Raw genomic sequence first — 25,719 nt, 5'->3', positions numbered from 1 at the left:
TTATTCAGATTCCTAAAATAGCAGTTTATGGAAACTTCTATGAACTTTGTACCTTAAAAAAAAAATTTTCCATTCTTAGGAGAATCCATGAGCATACACACAAAGACTGAGTAATTTACTCTTCAAATAAATAAAACATAAGCCATAGCGATGAGTTGAGATTTTTACCTAGATAGGTCATACTAATGGAATGCATTTCCACTATAATCTGATGAAATACAAGAAATGTTCAAAATTTTTTTCCTTAGGGGCAAAGTAGTATGCCTTTTGTTAATATTAATATTTATTTTCAAAAATGTTTATGAACATCATGTTGTAACTCTAAATTATCTCAGTCATCTGTCTGTGGATTATCCATTTTATGAAAATATATCTGTAAATTGACAAACTAGTTTTAATAGCTTAAACAGCATTAGTTGGTAGGTTGGGATGAATATGTCTACACATACAGAGGTGCGCACACAGTCATTCACCGTGAATCCAAAGACAAACAATAAATAAGGGATTTTTAGAGAATTTGTTTCTTTTGAGCTCAACTGAGAGTAGATTCTACACAGACTTAATACACATTACAAATTAATCACATTCCTTCCGTTCTGTTCATAAAATGCTCTCCATTATTGACAAGTGAAGAAAGCCTTTAAATATGACACAAGTAGTACGAACTGATCCGAATCTGCTCACTTTCCCTGATTGGGGCCCATTTATCACTTTACCAATTGTGTGTATTTTGCACTTAGATGAGTATAGATGAATATTCTGCTCTACTTAGTGCTGATTTGTTACTACTCTCTAGTAAATATATAGTCGGGGTCTTTCAACGGTATTTTCAACATCGTGCCGGTAAGTGGCTGGAAGGAATCCATGGAAATGTGGGCCTTCTTTTGAAGGGAATCAAATAAGTATCTCTAACGACTTACAGATAATTACATGTCTAATTTCTTTCCTTAGGGTATGAAGCTTTCTGTGAATACTAACTCATTACTGTCTTCAGGTCAAATGTTTGTTCTTATAAATTTCGTGGTTTAAAAAAAAAAAAGGAATGCACTCAATAAGCATAGGTTTTATTTCAGATATGTGTACTTTTTAATTATCGGAAATTACCAGGTATATAAGTTAAAATTATTTGTCTTCCTTTAGAAAAGAAATTGCATGCTCAAATTCTCTTGAGTGTATTGCAAATAGAATGACTATAATAAAGTCATTTTTTATAAATTCCTTAGCTAATGAATGGAAAGAAGAACATAATTCCACATTTTGTCAGTATCTGAGGCCACCATGAATGCAGTCAGCAAGAATTTCTAAAGCGTTATTGGACTTTGTCCATAGGTTAACTTCTTTGTAGATAAAAGCTATCCTCATAGTAGTAAAATAGCTTCACTAAATTAAATAGATAGGGGATATTTCATTAAAACAGAAAATAGCCAATTGCTTGAGAGCCATTTATTTAAAATAGAAATCCATCCTCCATCACTGTTATTAATTCCCATTGCCATTGATTATTTTGTTGGAAGTATTTAATTAATTGGTGCTCATAGGAGTTAGATTTCGTTAATTCATCCTACAACAAAAAAAGATCTCTTTCGAGTCAAGGCCTCACACTGAGCAGAAACGTGCTTGGAATAGAAAAGGGGATGAAGAAAGAGAAAATCCAGTTAAAAGTGAGGCAGCAGAGCTTGGAGATCATAGAATGGAGCTCCACACACCAGAAGAAGAAGTTCTAGAGCCACCAAGAGCTATGCTGGATCCTACTTGTTTCTAAAGTTGCAGGAGAATGGATTTCACATATAACTGTGCAACAGGAAGAAGCAAGGTTAAATCCCATACAAAGTTGTGAAGAGGTTACAGAGAATGGAAAACAGAATGACATCCTGAGACACAAGAAAACTGTCCGTCGGGTGGGAACTAGAGTAACCATTTCAAAAGGTACAACATGATTAAGAAATTATACAAATAAAAATAAATAACAGATATTGTCTTAAAAGAAATAGGAAGTGAAAAAGAAGAAACTTCTAAAACATGAAAATAAAGTGAGATGACAGATTCCAGAGAAGTTGACAGATGGAGAAGGTGAGTAAAGAAGATCCAATATATATATACTAGAAATCCTATAAGAAACACATTGAAGCAAGGAAATAGAGCAAATGCTGAAAATTAAATTCAATACAGCTTCCTTAAATCATGAACATTGATCAAATAATGACCAGCATCAAGATATAGTCTAACAAAACTACCAGTTTCTAAAGAAAAAAAAAATCCTTTGGGCATCTGGGTAAAAAGATTATCAATTCAATTTGTAAAGGGAAAAAAAGAGAACAGATTGTCATCAGGCTTGTCCATAACTCCTTACACCAGAAGCACATGGAATGAGACAGTAAAGGTGCTCAAGGGGGGAAAAACTGTGAGCCCATAACTTTATATCCAGCCAAACTTATTTTCAAGAATAAAGGCCCCAAGGGAACTGTCACCCATATGTAAGACCTCAGTGAGTGTTTTCCCCATGCACTCCTTCTGAGGAATTTACTGGAGAATGCACTTCTGACAACCAAAATTAGTGGAGAGACATCAACACAAGGACTGGTGGTGAACATGAAGGGTGTGTGTGTGTGTGTGTGTGTGTTTAGACCCAAGATAACATGAAAATTAAGAAAAAAAAAAGCATAATATAGAATGGCCATATGTTTCAACAATATAGATGCATTCTACTTATTAGAAAAATTTGACAGAAGAAATGGTATAGCCTGTGAAAATACGTGAGGTTTTTAGCAATCATATTCGTAATGATATTGGTAGTGTTATTCTAATATCTTTGTATATGTGTGAGATCAAGCAGATGAGCTAGTGTGGAATATTTTTTTCTTCCATCATCCTCTGTGTTCTTAAGAAACAATGTAGAAGAAGGGAGATGCAGATGTAAAATAGCAAATGTTAAGTAAAAGCCTTGTAGTTCTGAAATACCTACCTTCTTAGCAAATTTCAAGTGTATTATATTATTCACTCTATTACCATTTTGTACATTAGTTCTCCAGAACTTACTCATCTTGAAAACTAAAACTTTGTACCCATTTTGGATAGGCCAAGTCATGAAGTTTGAACAGTCCAGTGGTACAGCACCAAGCTGAGCACCTCAGAGGGGGTTGATACATATTTATTGAGTTCACTCACAGTTGCATGAAGGGATGCACATAGGTGTTGGAAGGGACTAAAGAGTGTCTTGGTCTCTTATGTAAGTCTGACCAAATTCCCACCTGGCTTAAATCCAATTTCCTGCCTACTCTGTATTTTGCAGCCATGTGTTGGAGAAAAACATAAAATTCTATGATTAGTTTTTCTTTCAGTTCATAATCTCTGCCCACAAATGGGTTGCAATAATGCTAGCTCCCTCCTTCCATTCCCGCTCCCCTGATCATTGACGCGTTTCTTCTCTTCTCAATTTTCCAACACCTCCTTTTTCTCTCTGAACCTAGGCCCAGCTACTCTGCCTTCCTTCCTTTGCTAAGGATGGCAGCTTTCCCTCTTCACGCCAACCATTCTACTCAGCCTTGGGATCCCACTCCTCCACCTACCCAAAGACAGAGCTTGTTTCCTAGATGACATCATCCATTCTCTCCTCTCTTCCCATCATTCCCTTCAACATACAAGCTTATCATTTTTCCAGTTTCAAAAAATCCTTTTAGTTCCACAGCCCCCTTTCAGCTGCTAGCCCCTCTTCTGTTCTCCTTTTCAGCCAGACTCCTACAGCAAGAAGGACCCATTCTCAGCTCTTAAAATTCCTTTCCTCCAATTCTGTCTTTACTCCATTTGACTCGGCTAAGGTTTTTGGCTCCAGGACTCCCCTGAAATGGCTCTTGTCAAGATCACAGTGACATCTGCATTTCCAACCCCAACCAATTTTCAGTAATTGTCTTCTGTGCACCTCTTGAGACATATCATGACACCCTCCTTGAAGAATTTTGTTCCCTTGGCTTCCAGGACACCTATATCCTTTTCATTTTCCACCTGCCTCATAAGCTGCTTCTTCTCAGTCCCCTTTTCTGTCCTTCTCTTCTCCTCTACAAAGGTTAGATAGTCTCAGCCAGCCTCATGACTACTGAGATAACACAGAGTTGGATTGTCAAATCAGACTCACAGGAATCATAGATGTAGCCTTGTGTCAAGCTTTACTAATAACTTCAAGGATGCGGGTAATAATGAGGCGCACACAAAGCACAGAGAAGGGCGGGTTGTTTAGCATGGTCCTGGGTCGTTTCTCAGAATCTTACAGTGTGTACTCTAGGCCAGACTTAATAAATGAGGTCTCAGAAGTTCATCGAATGATCATTAACATGAAATCTCTCAATTATATAAACTGTCTCATCATTCATCACTCGAGGAATCGTTCACCACAGAAGCATTTCCTGCTTAATGTATCCCATAGTTAAAAAGTCTTTTCTGGTAAATGCCATTGTATGGATGCACCATTAGCATGTTTGCAAAAGGATTTGACCAAGTCATTTTTCTTTCTTTCCTGGGACCAGAATAATGAGAAAATGCATGGGAGGTCTGATGCTAACCCTTTTCCTCCCAGCCTTTCATGCACGTATGATTTCAAAATTTGTATCTCCAACCCATTCTTTCTCCTAAACTCCAAACTCAGATTCAGTTAGCTGCGCAGCATCTTACCATGTAGAAGTTTGTCAAACTACAGGTGAGCACAGTAGAAATCACGACTCCTTTTCCCAACTCCCAACCTACACATACACATGCTCATGCACACTCACACATATGCAGACACACCCATTTTTCTTATGTCTTCCCATCTCTCTGTAGTTCATTCTCTGTCTCTTACTTTCTGTGTGTATGTGTGTGTGTGTGTCTGTCTGTCTATCTGTCCTTCTGTCTTCTCAGACGAAAACATTACGTTCATGCTTTTTTTTTCTCATGCCATGTATCCAATTTGCCTAAAAACATTTGCCATTTCTGCCTTCAAAATATATCCAGCTGACCCCCCCACCTCCACCACTCGCTTGCTGGTTCAGGCCATCGCCATCTCTCATGTGGATTGCTGAAAACCTCCTGCTGCTCCTCTGCTTCCTCCTTCCATCTTTGCCCGTGAGAGTCAATTCTGAATATTTCAGCCAGATGGCTGTCTTTAAAAGATTAGTCAAATGATGTCACCCCACAGCTCCAAAGTCTCCCGTGGTTCCCATATCTCTCAGAATAGCAGCCAGACTTCTGCTAGTGGCCTTCAGGGACCTACACACCCCAGACCCCCAAGAACTCTCTGACACATCTTCTGCCGTTACCCTGTCTGCTGTCACTCAGCCACACTGGCCTCTGCTGTATCTCAGAGCACCAAGTGCATTCTGACTTCTACTTCTTGGTGCTGCTCTGTCCTTGACCTGAAAGCCCATTCCCACAGGTAGCCACATGGTTTGCTTTTCTAATCTCCCTTAGATGTTTGCTTCTATGTACTCTCTTCTTAAGGCATCCCCATACCCTAATCACCTCTTCAAAATTATAGTCCCCATTGTCTCCAAACTCTGCTTCTTCTCTGGTTTTTATTCTCTTTCCACTGAAATATAACCTTTCAGCATTTATTGTTAGAGGCATGGGGATGAGAGCAGAGGTGTCTGTTTTGTTCACCGCTGTATCCCCAGCAGTGAACCCACAGTAGGGTCTGACACATACATAGTATATGGTCACCAAATGTTGCATAAAATAATTCACAGTTTAGCAAATTCACTTGACTTGATCTGAGTTTAGAAGCAAATATGATCAGATAACACGAGGAGAACAATAACAGGGCTGCAACCGGAAGACCCTGGACACTGCCCTGTCTAGTTCTATTTTGCAGGCTGGGGAAACCAGGGAGGGCATTAAGCCGCGCAACAGTGTGATGAACTCAGGGATAAAAGAAACATGCTGTGAGTAAGAGAATAATAATGAAAGGGAAAGAATCCCTTCTTCTTCAAGCTGAATGTGCTCAGTATTGCTCAGATATGCTTAGATATCATTTGGGCTGCCCACAGTTAGCGCAGGATGGAATATCAGACCTATTTTCAAAATGGTTTTAAAAGCCCATAGACTCCTGAAGAGAGGCATGAAAATTACTACTTGATGAGCTTGATAATGATGCATTGTGTGTCCATAACTTAAAATATAGCTGTATTTCCTAAAATTTGTGTGAATTAAGACTATTAAATGCAATTGATGGTAGTAATATTAAAAGAGCAAACTTTGGGGGTGGGGAGGGAAATTTAGGGCCAGTTTCCTAAAAATACAGAGTTATCTGTTTTGCCAATTGCAGTTGGGAAGGCTTTCTTTATGTTGGATCATACCTCATCCACCCACCCATTCCCTTTCTTTACCAAAACACGTGAACAAGAAAATCCACACACCACCAACCATTAACATTTTGGCTAAAACAGCCCGTCTTAGTATTAGGACTTTTAAAAACTCATGTTGTTTTTGTTTTTTGTTTTTTGTTTTTTTAACAGTACAACCGGTACCAGCAATATGGTGCTGAAGAGTGTGTGCTACAGATGGGGGGAGTGCTGTGCCCTAGCCCTGGCTGCGGAGCAGGGCTGCTTCCTGAGCCGGGCATGAGGAAGGTCACTTGTGAAGGGGGCAGTGGTCTGGGCTGTGGGGTAAGTACTACCTACACCTCTGGGTGTTCATTGTTTGTGTGTTTCCTTTTAGCAAATTGGCAATGATGATATATTTGTTTTATTGTCACTTTCCCTTTGCACTCAGACACCTTCGAACTGATGTTTAACAAAACAGACCTTTAGGGGTGCCTGGCTGGCTCTGTCAGAAGAGTATGCGACTCTTGACCTCGCAGTTGTATGTCTGAGCCCCACATTGGGTGTAGAGATTACTTAAAAATAACATCCTTAAAAAAGAAAAGAAAATAGACTTTTAAATTCTGATATAGGATCCCAGATATGCACATATATATTCATTGATGGGGAGGAGAAGGTCCCACTAAGAGTTTCCGCTTTCATTGTCACCGTGTTTTCTCTAAGACATTGTGAATTACTAGGCCAGACTTTTAAACATTTTTTTTCCAGTGCTCAGCTAATTCAGAGAAAACATTTATTACTTTTTTAGAGTTGGCTTTAAGGAGACAGAGTAAAGGAGAAAAGGAATTTCCCATCAGTGATGTCTTAGCGGAATTGTTTGCCTAAGTATTTCAAGAAATAAAATGAAGATTAATATAGAAAACTTGAAATGTTATTGCGTCATAAAAATCATTTTGCATAGAGAGGAGCAAAACTAATGGTGCCTCTTAGGGAAGCAGAATAAGAAACATGGAAAATGTTTGTTCTACAAGGTCAACCAGTATGACCCAGATGGTTTCTTGAATGAATCTATGGCTGCAAGCTGACAGGGGAGGTGTGAGGGAAGCGTAACTCAAACACAAAAAGTCTTGCTAAATTATAGGTTGAAGTGACAAATGGCTAATAATCCTGATATTAGATTCCATGCAGGCCAGAAAAGGAAGAAAGTATATGTGCCTATAAAATGCTATTGAATTTTGATGGGAAAACATTTCTTTAAAAATTGCAACTTCATGAGGAGCTTGGTAGAAGGAGTGCTATTGGCAGAGGCTTATTGCTGGGGCCTAATTTTAGGCTGAGAGCTCTAAGTCACCTTTGCAGAGGTTGGTGTCTGTTGTCCTCAGTAAAGCCATCTGTGGGGTTGCAAAGCCCTGGGCTGAGCCATAAAGTAGAGGAAGTAGATATGGAAAAGCCATGAGATACTGTGATGCCTACTCAGAGAAGAATGCCTCTGGATTAATAATCATGATGGCATTAGAATGGGAACAAGTCACGTGTGCTACCTTTAGGAATCACAGAAGTCAATCTACACTTTCCAGTCAGATCTTCATCACGTACCATGTAATCTGCACCGATTATGTGTGGCCTGAGCCAGCTGCCAAATTCTGGGAGATCAGAATGCTGGGGAATGCTTTCTTTTAAAATGAGTTATAACAGTTTTTAACTAATGACTAAATTGTATGCTTCTGCCTGCTAATTGCCAACCGTTGTTCCATTCTCAAAAGTTGGATTTTAAGGTCTTAACTTTCTCTATGAGAAGAAGAGTTTCTTTGGCCCATCTTCTGCATTCCATTGTTTACCTTGCTTTAAAGAAGTTTGAGGGTTTTATGTAATTTTAAGTTTTGAACAGCTGTGTCTTCCTTTTTCTCATTCAATGTGATATTGTAAGTAAGTTACGTACACATTTAAGCTCCAAATCATGGAAAATTACTTTGGGAGTGAATTGAATTGCTTTCATACCTTAGGGTTGAAGAGTTTGGGGGCAAACCTTACCTAAATGAGGAGACCTGTCTTCCAGATGTTTTTTTGTCCTTTTGAAATTCAAAGTGATGGGTTTTATTTTATTTTTATTTATCTGGTGTTGTTGTTTTGGGGGGTAGGCTTGTCAGTTTGTATATCTCTATTACTGCATAACAAATCACCCCAAATTTTAACCATTTAGTCCATTAAACATTATCCCACAGAGTGGGCATCAGGAATCCATAAGTATCTTAACTGGGTAGCTCTGGCTCTGGCTTGGGGTCTCGTGACGCCACAGTCGAGCAGGGTTGCTTCAGTTATCTGAAGGCTTGACTGGGGCTGGAAGATCCATTTCCAAAACGGCTCATTTGTATGATCAAGCCAGATCTACAGCAGGGAATTATGTATCTAGGCGTCACTATTTTAGCCATTCAAAGAATTGCTTCTCCCACATAGTCCCTTGACAGACTGTCATTCATTTTCATTGTGGTCATTATACAGGAAATTTGATGCTTGCAGTTCAGAACATCCCAATGGACTTTTCTATGAGATAACATGGTAGCTCTTCCACGCTGACCTTTGCAATGGGAGCACTTATGCTCATTCTGAGGAATGTTGTCCTTGAGGGCACTGTAAATTGTGCAAGTAATAAAGTGTCCCTCTGAGACTGGTTAGTAACTGAGAGCCACATTTGTGTATTAGCCGTCGCATATAAGTGGACCATTATTACAACAGATTTGGAAGCTCTCTTTTCTTTTTTTTCTCTTTCCCTTTTTCTGATGTATATAGTTCTGCCATGATTTGTTCATTGTCGTAAGCTGCCAATCTTTTTTGGATTCAAGGGTGGTAATGGAAAGTCACCGTGTGGTAGAAATCATGATTAGTTCATGTTGTTCAGAGAGAACAGGACCCAATAAGTAGAAGTTCAAGAATGATGACTCTCTGCTTAATATTTGCCCTTACACCATGGACAACCAACAGTAAAATGGGCGGCCTCAGGAAGTAATAATCACCTCACCCTACACGGTATTCAAGGAAAGTCACTGACAACAAAGCTATGGAAGAATCATAGTCTCAGATGTGAAAACACTGTAGACCTTACTATCCCCGGTGCTTCCTAGGTTGTAGTTTACAGGTTTAAAGTAAGACATCTGTGAGTCTACCTGTGCTAATTTTTTCTCAACTACCAGCAGATTCAAAAAGCGCAACTCTTATTTTCTAGATAACCAAGAAATGCTTGATGTTATCAAACTAGGCCTTAGAAGTACATTGTAATGTGCCCATGGACACCCATTCTCAGAGCTGAGCCACAGCTGCATGTGTTGTCTTCCTGTCAGTCAGCTCACCGCGACACGCTTAGATGGTCCTTCATATACCCATGATTCCTGTTGTATGTGGTTTGCATCTAAAGAAACAGATTTCAGTATTTTGAATATCTTTGGCTTCTTAAAATAGGTGCTTTGGTTAGTATTTATGACTCTCTTATTCAAACATATAGTGCCTGCCGTCCATCAGAAAATCAGATTACCAGAGTCTTCACTCTCCTGTATCCCTACACTTAACTGTTACCTGGAGAGCAATGCACATTAGCTAATACATACGGACAAGGATTTCTATTTAAATGATAATAATGTCAGTCCATCTCAGAAAGGCCTGATAGATGTGTGATGGTTCCAGCAAATTTATTACCATTATAAAGAATTGTTTGAGCTTAAGGCCCATATACCAGGATTCAAGTTGAAGTGTTACACTTGTTTCATGCCTTTATGTTCCCATCCTTAATCTTGACATTATTGTCCTCAATAAATCCATGTATTTGGAGTTCAACATTCATTAAATGGATGGATGGATGGATGGATGGACGGACGGACGGATGAAAACTATGTAGAAGTAATATGAATATACTAGCACTTCTATTTTCAAATATTAATCATTATTTACCCTGGTATTAGAGTTGCTTGCAAGAACCTCATCAAGAAATTCACAATATACAGTGTTTTACTTGCACACAAAATACATAATTCAGAACAAAATAGACTAAGTTCAGGGATCCACAAAAAAGTCAATTAGGAACCAGGAAGTACTTCAAGAATCACAGTTTATGTACCCTGTCAAAGGCTATGCAGCCAAACTAGAATTTTGTACGTCCTGATATATAAAATATCTTAGTCTTAGGGGCACTGAGATTTCAGTTTTGACACAGCACAGAATATTTTTACATTGATTGATGGAACTCAACAAAAAATATATTTGGGGATCAAATAGGCTGACCTCACTCTCTGCTAACCCTTGATCATATTTTTACTACTGCTTATAAAAATATTAATTGATTTCATAAGGAATTCATGTTATGCATTATTCTTTACTCTGGCTTATTGCTATTCATCAGAACTATCTCACTAACTTTTATGACTCCAATGTAAAATGTTGACATGTTTAATACTGGAAAACAGCAACAAAATATGGAATACATTAATACTCACTGACCTGGGAATACAGAAAGCTAAGGCAATCAAACCTTGTGAGTTTTCCATAAATAAAACATCATTATCTTATTTGGGGTTGTTTTGGGATATTATATGTCTGAGAGAGAATTTCTTATCTAGGATAATACTAGGAATTAGATGAGTTTTCTGTTTTAAATTAGAAATCCAGGGATAAGATGACAACTGGGGAAAAAAAGATTTTAAAAAGATCATATTACTGACCATTTGTTAAGGAAATAAGATAGAATTTCTTCAGGCGCCTGGTAGGCACTCCTTCCTTTAAGAGAGAGAGCCGTGTTGCTGAGGCAGATCTCTCAATGTGCGAATGAAGCATTCATCTTGGGCTCCCTTCTGGCACAGACCTCTTGTTTTTACCTAGTTGTCTTTGTGCATTTTCCTTGAAGAGGGCCTCAAGGATTGTAGGACTTAAAGATGGAAGGGCTCCATCAAATCAAAATCTGGATCTGTGCAAGTGTGGGGTCCGAGCTGGTATGTGCAAAGAAATTTTTGTTGAAAGTAGTGATTTTGAACTATTCTCTGACAGTAGTGGATTTTACTTAGGTCAGGGTTCAAGCCTCATTTTCAGTTCTTACATAGGAAAGGAGTGAATGAAAGTAAATGGAGATAACTAGTCTTCCACTCAAAGATCAGATGTTGAGTTAAAAAACCTAAGTTAATTTCTTCTCATATAGTTGCTGATAATAATTTCTAATAATTGTTTCTATTTCCATGGTGTTAGTCGTGATCTCTCCCCTTTCATTCATGATTTTATTAATTTGGGTCCTTTCTCTTCTCTTTTGGATGAGTCTGGTCAGAGGTTTATCGATCTTACTAATCCTTTCAGAGAACCAGCTTCTAGTTTCGTTGATCTGTTCTACTGTTTTTCTGGTTTCTGTTTCACCAATCTTTGCTCTAATCTTCATTTTTTCTCTTCTCCTACTTGGTTTAGGTTTTATTTGCTTTTTTCTCTCCAACTCCTTTAGGTGTAAGTTTAGCTTGTGCGTTTGGGAATTATCTTTTTTGAGAGAGGCTTGGATGGCTCTGTATTTCCCACTTAGGACCACGTTTGCAGTATCCCATAGATTTTGGACCAGTATGTTTTCATTCTCATTGGTTTCCCTGAATTGTTTAAGTTCTTCTTTAATTTCCTGCTTGACCCAATCATTCTTTAGCAGGATGCTCTTTAACTTCCGAGTGTTTTAATTCCTTCCAGACTTTTTTTCTTGTGATTGAGTTCAGTTTCATGATCTGATAACATGCAGGTAATAATCTCAGTCTTTTGTTATCAGTCAAGACCTGATTTATGACCCAGTATGTGTTCTATTCTGGAGAAAGTTCTGTGTGCACTTGAGAAGAATGAGTATTCTGTTGTTTTAGGGTAGAATGTTCTGTATATATCTACAAAGTCCCTCTGGTCCAGTGTGTCATTCAAAGCTCTTGTTTCTTTGTTGATCTTCTGCTTAGATGATTCATTGCTGAGGGTGGGGTGTTGAGGTCTCCTATTATTAATGTATTATTGTCAATATGATTATTTTGGTTAACGGTTGAACTACTTGGTCAAGTAGGTCATGGCTAATCTCATGTTGGGGTCATAGATATTTACACTTATTAGATTTTCTTGTTGGATAGACCCATTAAGTATGATATAGTTAACATAATAAGAACAACTTAATTAATAGACGAGGCATCTTTTTTTCGATACATGGAGCCCAGAAATAAAAAGCAAGCAGATGGTTGATATTTAACAATAAAAGGAAAAATAAAATGGTTACTTTTCCTATTCTTTAAAGATAGTTTAATTCTATAAAAATACCTAATTTAATTAAATTATGTGAAGAATTTTGAAAACTATATTGTGGTCTTCCTTTTTAAAAAGAAGTCTAGACAGTAAAATCTAGACTCCAAATATACATGGTTTATATTGTGATGCTTTCAAGGAGACACCAGAAAGGCCAGGTATTTTTCTTTGTACCTAAATGTGAGTTTATAACCATGAAGTGCCAGCTGTGATCATAACCTTGCTTGCCTCAACCACCTGGCCCATGGAGAATGGAATCATATCTTGTTGACATATTATTCTTTTATATACAAGATGTTCTTTATCGAAAAGTATGTTTTAAAAGAAAGTTAATGTTATGAAATGTCAAAAATATGCATTCCGTGTTTATTTGACATGTGTCCAAAAATCTAATTTAAACTCTAAGATTGGCTCATGTGCAGATTGGAAACAAGTGTTGCTAGACTTTCTCTGTGAGAGACAGCTTGGACTGCAAAGATAGAAAGTTTTGGAGAGTATTTATTTTAATTAAAGAAATTGTTCACAAATGTACAAACAAGTTCTCTATACCATTCCTCTGAAAAACATTTATCAGTTGGCAAATCTTCCTAGAAAGTATTCTTTTGTTTGAAATAGAAATACATATTTTCTAATCGAACACAGAGCATTTACCACTCCATGTGTCTTTAGCTTTTTTTTTTTTTTTTTTTTTTGGTTAAAATAAAGGGAAATCTGGAATAATTATACTCTTTCAAAGTGGTAAGCTCCATCTCATCAAATAACATTAGGAAATCAATTTTGTGGCAAATGGAATGGAGAAGCCTTCTTTAGCTCTACCAGCTACTGGAGAGTTCAGAACATTCTAGAAAACAGACTTCTCCTAAAGATAATATAGTTTCTATGCATTTCTTTTGATCCTGCTCTCACCTCAGTCTAGGGCTCTGCTGTCCAGTCTGGTAGCCACTAGCCAAAAATGGCTATTTAAATTAAAATTGAATAAAATTTAACATTTTTTTCCTCAGTCACATTAGCCACATTTCAAGTGTTTAACAGCCACACGTGGCTTCCTGCTGCTGGACTAGACTATGCAGATAGAGCCTGGTATCATCATCACCCCAGAAAGTTCTAATGGACAGCATAAGTCTAGAGAAAGACTAGAATATCATCCGAAGAGTCGCTTTTGCAAACAGGAATTTCCTGTGTCTCAGGTACAAACACTTTGACCTCTTCCATTCTGGTTAAGAAGAAAAATCTTTCCCGGAATTAAAGGAATGTCCTAAGTACAAATATGTAGAACAGCATTTTCCAAAGTGAGGCTCATTCATCAGGTTCCAGGGGATGTGACTGGGAGGAAAGTTGGAGTGGAGGCAGAGAGGCTGGGCAGAGGTCCAACATTAAACAGCTTGGAAACACGTGTTAAGCTAGGTTAAACAGAGGGATTTCTTTCCTTAGGACTTAAAGCTTTCAGTATGCAAACATGCATTCTGCCTGAACATACCACAAGCAGCATTTCCTAAGCTCTTTAGTGCAAGAACTTTGTTTTGTGTGGTGCATTTTAAAGGATAGGTGTTTCATGGAACAATTTGGGGATGAAAGCATTTGCTTTATTTTTTAAATGGACATGCTGAGTAGCAAGCATACCACAGTCACATGAGCTAATGAGACCAAAGGAGAAGACCCTTAGAGCTACGACATTGTCCTCTTTGGAGAGAACTAACAAAGTGTAATTTTTTTTTTAATTGTATACCATATTTGTTGTGGATGTATTTTTGACACTGCATATTTTTATAGTGAAATCTTTTTTGTTTTCTTAAGTAGCTATTGGTATATAATTCTATGGGTATAAGATCCATGGAGAAGAGAGGAGGAAATGTTATGATTGTGGGTGACCACCATCTTCAATGATTCCTATTCAGTGGACAAGAAGATTTTTAAACTTCATAGAATAAGTGATACTATAGTAAATAAACTATTTTCACATAGTAGATGTTAACATATATCAATCTCATAAAACATTAACTGTATAGGACAATATGGTGATGACAAAGGAACTGTGGGGTTTGGGGTTTTGTTCTCCTTTTCTGCACAGCCAGAAATGGCTTCAGCACACTGACAAGAGCAATCATGATGATGCGGGACTTGGGCCACTCTCAAAAGGTGGCCGGATGGAATTCCCCTCCCTGGCCTTCTGCAGGGTTGCCCTCTCTACCCTGGCCTTCCCAGAGGCCATCAGTAGATCTTGAGGACAGAGAGTTATGCTTCACCTCATTTTACTAATTATTTTTTACCCCCCGCTATTTCTCAGGCTTCTGTCATCTGGTGGTAGAAGCCTCAGAGAGACACGTGATGTCCTCCTCCTTCTGATTTGCCTCCAGCTCCTTCCTCTTTATGGGTTCTCCTGGACAGCAGTCCCTGCACAAGCTAGTTCCTCTGACATCCTGATCTAGGGCCTGGCTGCCATCATTCTTCCCTGTGCACTGGGTTTCTTTATTTTCCTTCATGCTGCCTTTAAAGAACAGCCTCGGGGATCTAATATCGTTCATTCCAGTTGCTTTGTTACACTTTCTGGTTCTCACTTCAACTTTCATGGTGACATTTACCAGAATTATGCGGTTATAATCATCAAAGCAGTGTTCTTTGTTCTTTCATTTTACCTTTTTTTAATACTAATTTTTATTGTGGTAAAATATATAATAACATAAAATTTGCCATATATAACCATTTGCGAGCATACAGTTCAGTGGCATTAAGTACATTTGTAATGTTGTGTAACCATCACCTCTGTCGATTTCCAGAACTTTTCATCACCCCAAACAGAAACTCTAGATTCCTTAGTATATATACCAGAGTCGCTGGTAATCTCTAATTTGCTCTCTATCTCGACGGATCCACCTGTTCTAGATAGTTCACAGTGAGTGGAATCAGAATGTTTGTCCTTTTGTGTCTGGCTCACTTCACTTAGCGTAAAGCTTTCGTGGCTCCTCCAAGCGTTAGCAGGTGTCACGTCTCCTTCCTCTGTGGCGATGACTCATGTTCCTTGGTATGGATACACCACATTTTGTTCCTCTCATTTTGTTGTGAAATGTGTGCAGCTGGAGTAGCCCTTCCTCCCCTTGAACAAAAACCAGGCAGGCTCCCTGACTTCGAGTAAGTAGTAAGAATATCACTCATGAGTAATAAGGGTCCTAGAGTCACTTCCAGTTGCTATCATTCTGTCAATTCATTAAAAATGCATCCCCCCCAAAAAAATGTGATTTAACCTTAAATCTTCTCCTCCTGCCCCATGAGGCCCAGCCCTTTACATCACATCTATGTGTACTTGGTACGGAACCCCAAAGAGACTGATGTAGCTCATTCGGTTGCTGTGGGTGTTCCTGGAGTCCTCCTTGTGGCACCGACTCTTTATGTGTCTTCAGACGCCGGTTGAAGGTAAGGACATCTGGAGACCTGACAAGTGTCCGCTTAAGCGAGAGCCATACCCAGGTTTTTCGTTCCAGTACTTAAAACTAGTTTTCCTCGAATAAAGTAAAATTATTTCGCCTACACTCGTACCTACAGTGTTTCATCACTATCACAGAATCATCCTTGCAGATCAAAGTGTTCTGTCCTAACTTGGGTGGCAGCGTCCCGGCCCCTGCTCCTCTGGGTGTCACAGTGATGTGCGTGAGCAGTAGACCTGCTAGTAATGACCATATGGACATAATCACAAACATTCGTCAAGATATCTGTGGAAGATATTTTTTGTAGCACTGTTTTGTCATAGACAAAAATGTGGAAACAAGCAGATTTTCGGTAATCAATATCATAGTGGCTAAATATATTTTTGACATATCTATATAATCAAACATAATATCCTGTTAAAAAAGAATAAGGTCAATCTGTGTGTTTATATGGAACCTTTTTTAATATGTAGAATTGAGTGAAAAGAGCAAGGAAAAGGTGCTCAGTGCTCACAAATATACAAAGTTATTTTCTGGAAAGAATTAGAAAAACCATTAAGAGTGGTTGCCTTTGGATAGATAAAGTAGAGATACAGGGAAGGAGGCTTTTGTTTTTAGTTTATAACTTTCTATAATGCTTGAAGTTTCTAAACATGTAGATATATTGCTGTTAACTTTTTATAACATGAAGGATTTGTCTATGAATTACTTCTTTGTTTTTTAAACATATTTTTAAAAAAGGTAGTAATGTTATTTGTTAAAAATAAAAGCAAGGTAATCAATAACTGAATTAGGTAGAATTTGACAGCGTTTCAGACACAGTGTTTCTTTGGGCTTAGCCTAGGGAGGGAGAAATGTGGCTTCCATTCGCAGAGATCAAGGGCAGAAAAACCAAATTGTGAACCCTTGCTACCACTCACGCGAAGGAGCTAGAGATGCAGGTGGTCCAGTTTGGCACCTTTCAAGCATTAATTTGTGTAGAACACACTCTCCTGTCACACTGATTTAGTTGAATGACATATTTAAGAAAAATGGAAGTTGAAGTCTGCTCGAAAATTTAATTTATGTTCTCAAAATAAGTTCTATGAAACATGTCGGTGAATGCATTGAACAGTCATGCAAATAAGTGAATTTTAATTTTTGTGGAGCTTTAAAATAGTTGAAGTAGTTCCTAAGCTATAGGAAAATATTTTCTGATGGCACCTTGCACATGTCTGTATTCTAGAAATTAAATTCTTATAGACGTTTTCTCGTTTTTTGTGTATCTTCCTATTTTTGTTTATACCTCTTTTCCTTAATATGAGCACAGAGTACAATGTGGCCCAAACGAGAAAGGCACTTAGAACTAGAGTAATGTCTCTGTCACCACTTGTCACACATCCACTGGAAAGGCTATGTCTATGAATTACTACATTGGTTCTCCAAAAGCTCCTGCGAGGGAACAGGGCCTTTCCCGGGTAAAGACAAGTCACTGGTATTGTCAGTGGTCCCCAAGGGTCTATAACGGATCCATAAGCTAAGTGTTCCCTGGATCCCAATCTTCCTCTTTCCCTGCTTTTGCACCCAGTAGGCCCGAGGACCCTGCCAGGCACGGTTCTCACTATCCTATGCCTCTCCGGTGCAGAATGAACAAAGCCCAAGGAGAGAACCTTGAAGGGTCCCCCAGGTAAATCTGACCTGGTCCAGCATGTTCTTGACTCCCACCTTCTCCACAAATTGGAGGCCCATAGGAAATATATCTCACAGAGCTACCCAGGCCTGCTACATGGGCTTTCATCCATCCGTCCATTTAAAAGTTCATATTGTGACCAGAATATAAGATTCATTTCATGCTGATTTTATTTAAGGACTTTTTTTTCAAGGAGAAGGAAAAAAATGAGTAAGACTTAAGCCCATGGATAAGGCATAGGCTGAACATAAAAGCTTTGCTCATCTGCCCATCTTCCTGAGCAAGGAAGGGTCAGAAGAAGGATGAAAACAAGAAGGAATCCTTTCAGAGGGAGAAAAAAGCATCGGATGCACTCTAGGAAGTGATTTGCCAACTGGACCTATTACTGCGCTTACTTCCAAAAAGAAAGCAATTTTCTTCCTCCTTTCTGTAGGAGCAGGCCCAGAATGCCTGTTTCTAACCCCACCCGCACCACTCATCATTCTATTTTAGAAAGAAACAATATTGTTCCTGACATACATTCTTCTTCTCAAAGCCTTGTTGGTTATGGTCCAGCATGTGGTGACAGTTGGGAATTTAATGTCGAGTGATTTCCTTTATTTCCCCCCCGCTCCTCTCAAGGTATCAGTGTCAACCCGACAGGTCCATAATTCAAAGGAAGTCTGAATTAGTTATTCCTATGGCTTCTTCCCCAGAAAGAACCCACTCCACTTACGGAATGTCACCTCTGCCTAAAGAATTCTTGAGCAGATGCCCGGAGACAGGATCTGTTACTTCCTCTTCTCTCTGTGAACTTCCAGCTCTTCACATAGTCCAGCCTGCAAACGGGCCCTGCCCAGGTATTTGGAGGAAGTGAGAAAAGAAGAGACATGGAGTCCTGTCAAGTTATAAATAGTCTTTTGCAGGAATAGGATGGAAGTGCACTTGCCAGATGTTTCAAGAACAGGAAGTGCTTGGAATGGGTGCCTCCTAGGAAAGAAATCAACCACTTACTTGTCCACCCCCTTTATAGATGATTCAGGTAAATCATTTTCCACCTAAGGAGGGAGTGGGAAGCAGAGCTATATTCAAGAGACGGTTGCTATTTGGGAAGAAGTAAATGCACATCAAAGGAAGCTTCTGGAAGACTGCTTTTCCGGAAGACTTAGCCTGGCCTGACTGTTGTAGTAGCTGATACTGTATTCTTGAAAAGTGCAGGAGCTGCTTGATCAGTAAGAAAAGGTGAACTAGAAGGACGGGATTAAGAAGATAAGATCTTTGTTAGACCTGTACTTCCCCTAGTGAGCTGGATAAAAACTGCTTCCCGTTATGAACATAACAGATTTTTGAAAGGTCTGGAAATTGGTTGTTTGGAGGCCACATTGCTGTGCATAGTTTTAGTTTGTTGTTCTAAAGAAACCAAAGATTATTTGAGTGCCATCTCAGAAGGCCATTGCAGTCCAATAATAAGCATCATGGAGGTAAAACCTGGCCAGGCAGGCCTTCAATATTCTGAGCACCATTGTAAATGCTATTGATATATAATCATAAATGGGCAATGAACACTAATTACCCCTAGAAAATAAGAAAGGAATCAGCAAGATGCTTGCTCTACAGGCTATTTACCTTCCCTCCACAAACAAGACTGCTCGCCCATGGAGACAACCCCTGAGCGCCTGGCCACCAGCCAGTGGGGGCAAACTCCTGGAAGGTCATGGTTGGAATCTGCGTGTGCAGACAGGTTGTAGTGGACAGCAAGTTTTCCCTCCTGACATCCGTCTCTCTCTTGTTCTTGCTAACAGAACACTGAGTTTTCTTCAAGTAGCCTCCCCTTCGGGAGGTGATCTCATATCCAAGTCGGTAGAAAATCCTGAGTCACCTAACGCGGGCCTGCTATTGCCGTCACCCTTCCTACTCATGGTTTGGGGAGAAATCAGGTCTTTCTGCTCTTGACTGTGCTACTCAGCTAAGTAGTTCAAAAGCCACTCTGTCGTTGGGCCATGTGTTATGGGAGAAAATACATTTCCTTTCTAGTTAAGTCCACTGAATGGGCTCTCTGTTTTACTAGCCCAAATCTTCTCACTGGTACATGGGCATTATCTTAAAAATGACCAAAGACATTCATTCACTAAGAACTTTGGGCAGATAACAACAGTAAATGGTACCTGATAAGGTCTTTCTATAGTAGTAAACATTATATCCTTCAGATCATATCCCATAATATTTTTGTGTGTCCATAGTATCTGAAATCAGCAATAAAACATTTCTTCTCATTCCTTCAGGCTAAATGGATTGTCATGCACTCCTTATATTATTCAGCCATCAGTTCCATGGTGTGGGACCCAGAGCCAAAAGAGCAGTTGCTTCACTAGATGGAAGTTGCTTTCTCTCTAATAAAAATCTCAAGCCCGGATAGTGGCTCTGCCCCCACAAAGTACTTACTTGCCCTCATAGGTGGTGCCAAAGAGTCAGGGAAGAGGAGAACATTCCAGTCCTCAGAGCCAGACCCAGAAGTGGCACGCGGCTCATTCCCCCAGGGGAGGAACTAGTTCCATGGCCACGTGGCCAGCCCCAAAGGCAGTGGGTGTCCTGTGTCCAGCCACATTATTATGAGACAGGAAATGGCAAATGGATAGTGGGAGGTAGAGGTTAGTCTCTCCTACATCTGCCGTAAGTCCTCCCCATCCTGTCATCCTCACCCAACACCATCCTCCTATACTCATTTTCAGAGTTTTGCATTTTCATGCAGGAAAAAAAAAAGTCTGAGCATAGCGCTACTTCCTTTTTATTTCTGACAGGACTGAGTGCTTGCTTTGTGATCTTTTCTTTAAACAATACATGTCTTTAACTTTCTCCATTCAAAGGCATGAAAATTAGACCTCCATCTCTCAATAATACCCATAAAATGGCTTTCAACCCCTGAAATTAGATGGTGTTGCCACAATAACTCTCTGAATTTATGCAGATAAATAGAGTGTGTTCAGTATTACCACACACTGAGCATAGAGGTACCATTCTGGAAAATTCCCTGGTTGAACTGAAGTTTTCACCCACTGATCTTTTTGTTCTAGTCTTCCATACAAATATACTGCTTAACCATGTAGAACCACACATACCACTGATTAAAGCCTCTGGAGTTAAAAAGGGAATACGAGACCTCACGTTGCACTTGGAGTAGTATCAGCGTCTGATTGACATTTGCAGCAGTGGTCCTAGGAGTTTCAGCTTTTCTTCTACTGCAATCACTAGAAATCATGCTGTTTTCAGCAACTGAGCTATTCTAATAAGAAACATTCATGGGGGAGAAAAATAGTCAATAGATCCTTCCTTCTATTTAAAATGAGTCAGTAATACTTGGAAGGGAAAATCATTTGGGTATTCAACAGGCATTAAAGGACCGGCCACTACATATGTGACGCTGTGCTGGGCACTGCGGGCACCTGGACAGAATGACACAATGCCCTGCTCCGGGGGCACGTAAGCCAATGAGAACACAAGACACGCGTGCACAGAACAGCATACCCATTCGACAGTACAGAGTCATGGCAAATGATGTGCGGCAGAAAATCGGAAGCGTTAAGGGCATGCTTCTGCAACTCCCGCATCACCTGGAACAGAGTTCGTTTTAACACTTGCCACATTGCTTGTTTGCAAACCACTTACCCCAGTTCGTGCTGGGCCCCTGGTGGGGTGAGTAGGGCTGCATCTATTCATTTGCATATCTTCCGTGTCCAGCAGGGGTTTCCAGCATGTATACATAGCTGGACGTTGAATTATCCAATGAGAGGAGAAGGTTCTGCACTATCGAAGGTGGGAGCTTCATTAAGGGCCTGGAAGGATGAAGAAATGTCGCCTAGCAGGTACTGGAAGTAGTCTAGGCATCAGACTCCACACCAGGGGGAAGGCCCAGAAGATGGGGACTCCCAAAACTGGAGCGGGGAGTAAGGAGCAAGTGACCGGCGAAGGGCGAGGTTCATCGGGCTCTCATGGGCCATGTGTAGGATTCAGGACTTTCTCCTCAGACCTGGGAGAGGAAACATGACCAGAGCTTCTGGAAAAGCAATTCAGTGCCAGTGTGGAGTATGGATGGAAAGGGAGATTAACGAAGTCACTGTTAAAAGGTAAACTGAGGCACATTTTTTTTCCCCAAGAGTTTACTGGAGGATACCTGGGTTCGAACTAGGTGGCACCATGCTAAAAGTGATCAGAAGCTGATGCTGGCAGGGGCTGGGAGTGTTTTCATATAGGAGGCTCGGAAGCAAAGTAAGGCGGTCATTTGATTAGCTGCAGCTCGAACAGTTGCCTTGTTTGGGGAAGCCTGTTGGCTGTGGGTGGTGGGCTGCCTGAAGTGGTCTCTCTGGTTTTGGTCCAGGGGCTCTGGCTTTGGTTAGGGCTTGCTTCTGTGGGCAGCCAAGGCAGTAGCTCAGTCCACCCAACGCTTCTAGGGCCGTTTTGACTGATATTATCTTCAATTAGTATAACCCTCCTCACAAGCTTGCAAAACACAGATTACCATTTATCTCTCTTTTTGTTTTTTTTTTTACACAAGTTTTTCAGACATTTTAGGGATTCAAGTTTTACAACATTAATTTCACTTCAGGTTGATGCCTTTAAGGCTGTGGAAGGTTGAGATCCCTCTTGTTGTTTGGAGGTCACTTTGGAATTGATGGAATTCACAGCCACGTCCTGTGTAATGTTTAAAAGATAATGTGCAGGGCGCCTGGGTGGCTCAGTGGGTTAAGCCGCTGCCTTCGGCTCAGGTCATGATCTCAGGGTCCTGGGATCGAGTCCCGCATCGGGCTCTCTGCTCAGCAGGGAGCCTGCTTCCCTCTCTCTCTGTGCCTGCTTCTCTGTCTACTTGTGATCTCTCTCTGTCAAATAAATAAATAAAATCTTTAAATAAATAAATAAATAAAATAAAAGATAATGTGCAATAGTGATTCAGTATCCACTATGTAATGTTTACTGACCTGTCTTTATTATGCTATACAATTTACTGCCTGTTATTCTTTTATCTAACAATAAGTGCTGGGGCGCCTGGATGGTACAGTTGGTCGAGCACCCGAGTCTTGGTTTCAGCTCAGATTAAGATCTCAGTGTCGTGAGATCGAGCCCCACGTCGGACTCCAAGCTCAGCGTGGAGTAAGCTTGAGATTCTCTCTCTCTTTCTCCCTCTGGCCCTCCCCGCCCACCCCATGCCTTCTCTTTCTCTCTCTCTCTCTCCTAAATACATAAAAAAATTCTTTAAAAATAGTAAGAAGTAAATAAAAATAAGGGCTTGCTAGTTAAGAGTCTTCAAGATTAACTATCCCTCTTTGTTACCTCAGCACCTACCATGGTGTCCAACCACATAAAATATGTAAGAGGGCTTCCTATTTAAAAGTCCCTCAAGCAAAAACATCTCCAACTGGTAATTGTAGAAGTTTCAATGGTATTTGAGGAATGGCAGGTGGTGCGGGTGAACTGTGCCAGCCCCCCTCTCTGTGCGGCTCTCTCCGCATCCGCACACCCAATTATCAGGAGAAAGTGAAAGACGTGTCGCGTGATGCTTTCTAAGCTTTGGGAGCTGGAGAGCTTCGACGTGGGATTGCATGCACATCGCCATGTGGACGTATCCCTTCTCTGATCCCCATGACTTTCTGTTTGGCAAGAGCGAGTTTTCCTAAACAAAGCCATTCAAAAGTAAGAAGCACAAACTGATTTATGACAATCCTAGATATTTTAAATGGCTCAAAACCATTTGACATTAGGATATTGGGAACCATGGTCCATCCTGGAACTATTGCCTGAGCAGACAACACACCTCGCACACACAAACCCAAATCACACATACACAGCACACATATTATACCATACCACACTCACGCCACACACACACCACACTCAAATGACACACAGCCACACACACACCACACAGACCATACTACACTCACTCCACACATACATCATACCACACGCAAACCACACACCATCACACACACATACACACACACATATAAACCACACCACATTCATACCAGAAGGAAGAGTCATATTCTTCCTAAAAACTGAAACTCTTTAGACATTCTTACCAAAACCCATTCTTTAGTAAAAACTTCTGGAATCTATTTCATTCCCTTGGTGCACTTTCTAGATCTCTTGATTGGTTACAAAGACTTTTACTTACTCCTAAAAGTAGGACACACTGGAAAAGTTCCAGAACATTTCTTAAAGCTGTTCTTTTCCAGTCTTACCCTTTTTCTCATCCCTGAGCTGCTCAGTTTCCTAAGCCTGCAAAACAGGACACAGGTCATGTACCAGCAAGTCTGCTATTTTGGTTTAGAAGTTCCAGTTTCCTGGGACCCAGCCTCTCCCCAGGGGTGGGTGCTGTTGTCAAACAGGGGCAGGCAGGAAGCGTGACTGGGTGGGTATCCAGTCACCCGCACCTCGGAGCTGGCAGGAGCCTGGATTTTCCTCTTGTTTCCCAAGTTTCTCGAGCTGGGCAGGTAGACACCTCCCCCTGCCGGGGTGCCAGGTGCCACCCTCCCCTCCAGCTCCCAGGGGCACCAGGCACCAGGAACAGAAGCGTCACAGAAAGCATTTCTGGATTTCCCATCAGTTCCCATTCTCCCCCCTTCCTGGCCTTGGCTAAACCTGACAACAGAAGGTCTCCCTAGGCTTGGGCTTCTGCCTGCAAGCTTTTCCACTGTCTGCACGCTGCCCTAAGACTCCTCCTCTGCCCTTGGCGAAGTCTCTTTCCAGCTTCCCACAGCAACACAAAGTGGCTCTCTGTAACACCAGGCACTGGCCGCAGGTCGGCATCCCCAGACCTGCGCCGGCGTGGGGCGCACTCCCCCAGCGACTCGCAGCTCCTCCTTCCGCTGGACCCCCCTCCACGCCTCGCTAAGTGGGCTTCCTCTGGTGTAGAGCATGAGGCTGGTGGGAGCAAACGAGCTAGTTGCCTGCCCTGGTTGCTCCGAGCCCCAGCGGGCTCACCTGGGACCCCGCGGGAGGTCGCAGCTCTGTCTCAGCCCAGGCTTTCCTCCAGGGAGTGCTGCTGTCGGGGCAAGAGGTGAGGCAAAGTCACTGGCGGTCGCTTGATTTAATAGTCAGGTGATATGCTCTAAGTCTGGTGGGGAGACACAGACCCGCAGTGCCCCAAGCCTCCCGGGCACACCCCCCAGCAGGAAACAAGTGCAAAATCCCCTCCTTTGGTACCTATTTTTGATTCCACCAGGTTCCTCCTTTTATCGGTGGTCTTACAGGACTCCCTCTCTGGGGGCCCTTTCAGGCTCATACAGTTGATTTCTTCCATCACTGCTTCATTAGAATAGGTGAGCACAGGGAGTCCCTCCTCACACCCAGCTCGGAGTTTGCAGGATCCTTTCTAAGGCCAGGGCAGATAGTGTCACCTACAGAACTTACATTCAGGTAAAAGAAACATTGTATCAAATGGTAATGAGTGCTATGTTCCGTCTGAAGTGATAACATATCCTGCAGGTAGGTGGAAACATGAAATTGAAAGTTGATGTATTAGGGTCATTTTGAAGATTTGAGAATTATTGGTAGAAAGGTAATAGTCGAAGCTCTCGAGGAATTGGTTTGCTCTTTGAAGAAGAGCAATGTAAGAGTCTTTTTTTTTTCTGCAAAGAAGTAAGAGGACTTCGACGTCTTATTATGGACAAACTGAGGTTGTTCAACCCCTGCTGGTCTCGGGGAGGGGACTTAAGAAAGATCAAAAGAGCCGTCTTCCAGGTGTGTGATGCGCAAACCAGGGCATCTGGTATGGACTATGATACAGTCTCACGGGAGGGAGGATGTGTTTCCCTGGACAGTTGTGGGTAGGTCTGGGCGAGGAATCATACTTTTCCACTGAACCAAGAATGTGCATCTTCAGAAAATTTCTAAATTACCACCTGTATTTGGGGCCGTGACCGCAAGACGCAGCAGAGCATGCACACTTTTTCTGTTTCTTGGTTAGCCTCTTTCTTTTCCCACCCCGTGTTCATTTGTTTTGTTTCTTAAATTCCACATATGAGTGAAATCATATGGCATTTGCCTTTCTGTGACTGACTTATTTCGCTTAGCATTATGCTCTTCTGGTTCC

The 25,719-nt window shown here is 40.8% G+C and overlaps 1 protein-coding gene across 1 annotated transcript in view; it reads left to right on the top strand.

The window, feature by feature from the left end:
- Window positions 1-25,719, top strand: part of PRKN (parkin RBR E3 ubiquitin protein ligase) — a 1,289,523-nt gene that overhangs the window by 1,115,172 nt on the left and 148,632 nt on the right. The window contains exon 9 of the mRNA XM_032837250.1: window positions 6,480-6,629. Coding sequence (XP_032693141.1) covers window positions 6,480-6,629 — 150 coding nt within the window. The remainder of the gene's footprint in view (window positions 1-6,479; window positions 6,630-25,719) is intronic.

The sequence above is a fragment of the Lontra canadensis genome, unplaced genomic scaffold (genome assembly GCF_010015895.1).
Source record: "Lontra canadensis isolate GAN:19392208 unplaced genomic scaffold, GSC_riverotter_1.0 scaffold97, whole genome shotgun sequence".
NCBI classification, from domain to species: Eukaryota; Metazoa; Chordata; class Mammalia; order Carnivora; family Mustelidae; genus Lontra; species Lontra canadensis.
The sequence above is the reverse complement of the archived record's forward strand: the minus strand, read 5'-3'. Positions and strand labels throughout refer to the sequence as shown.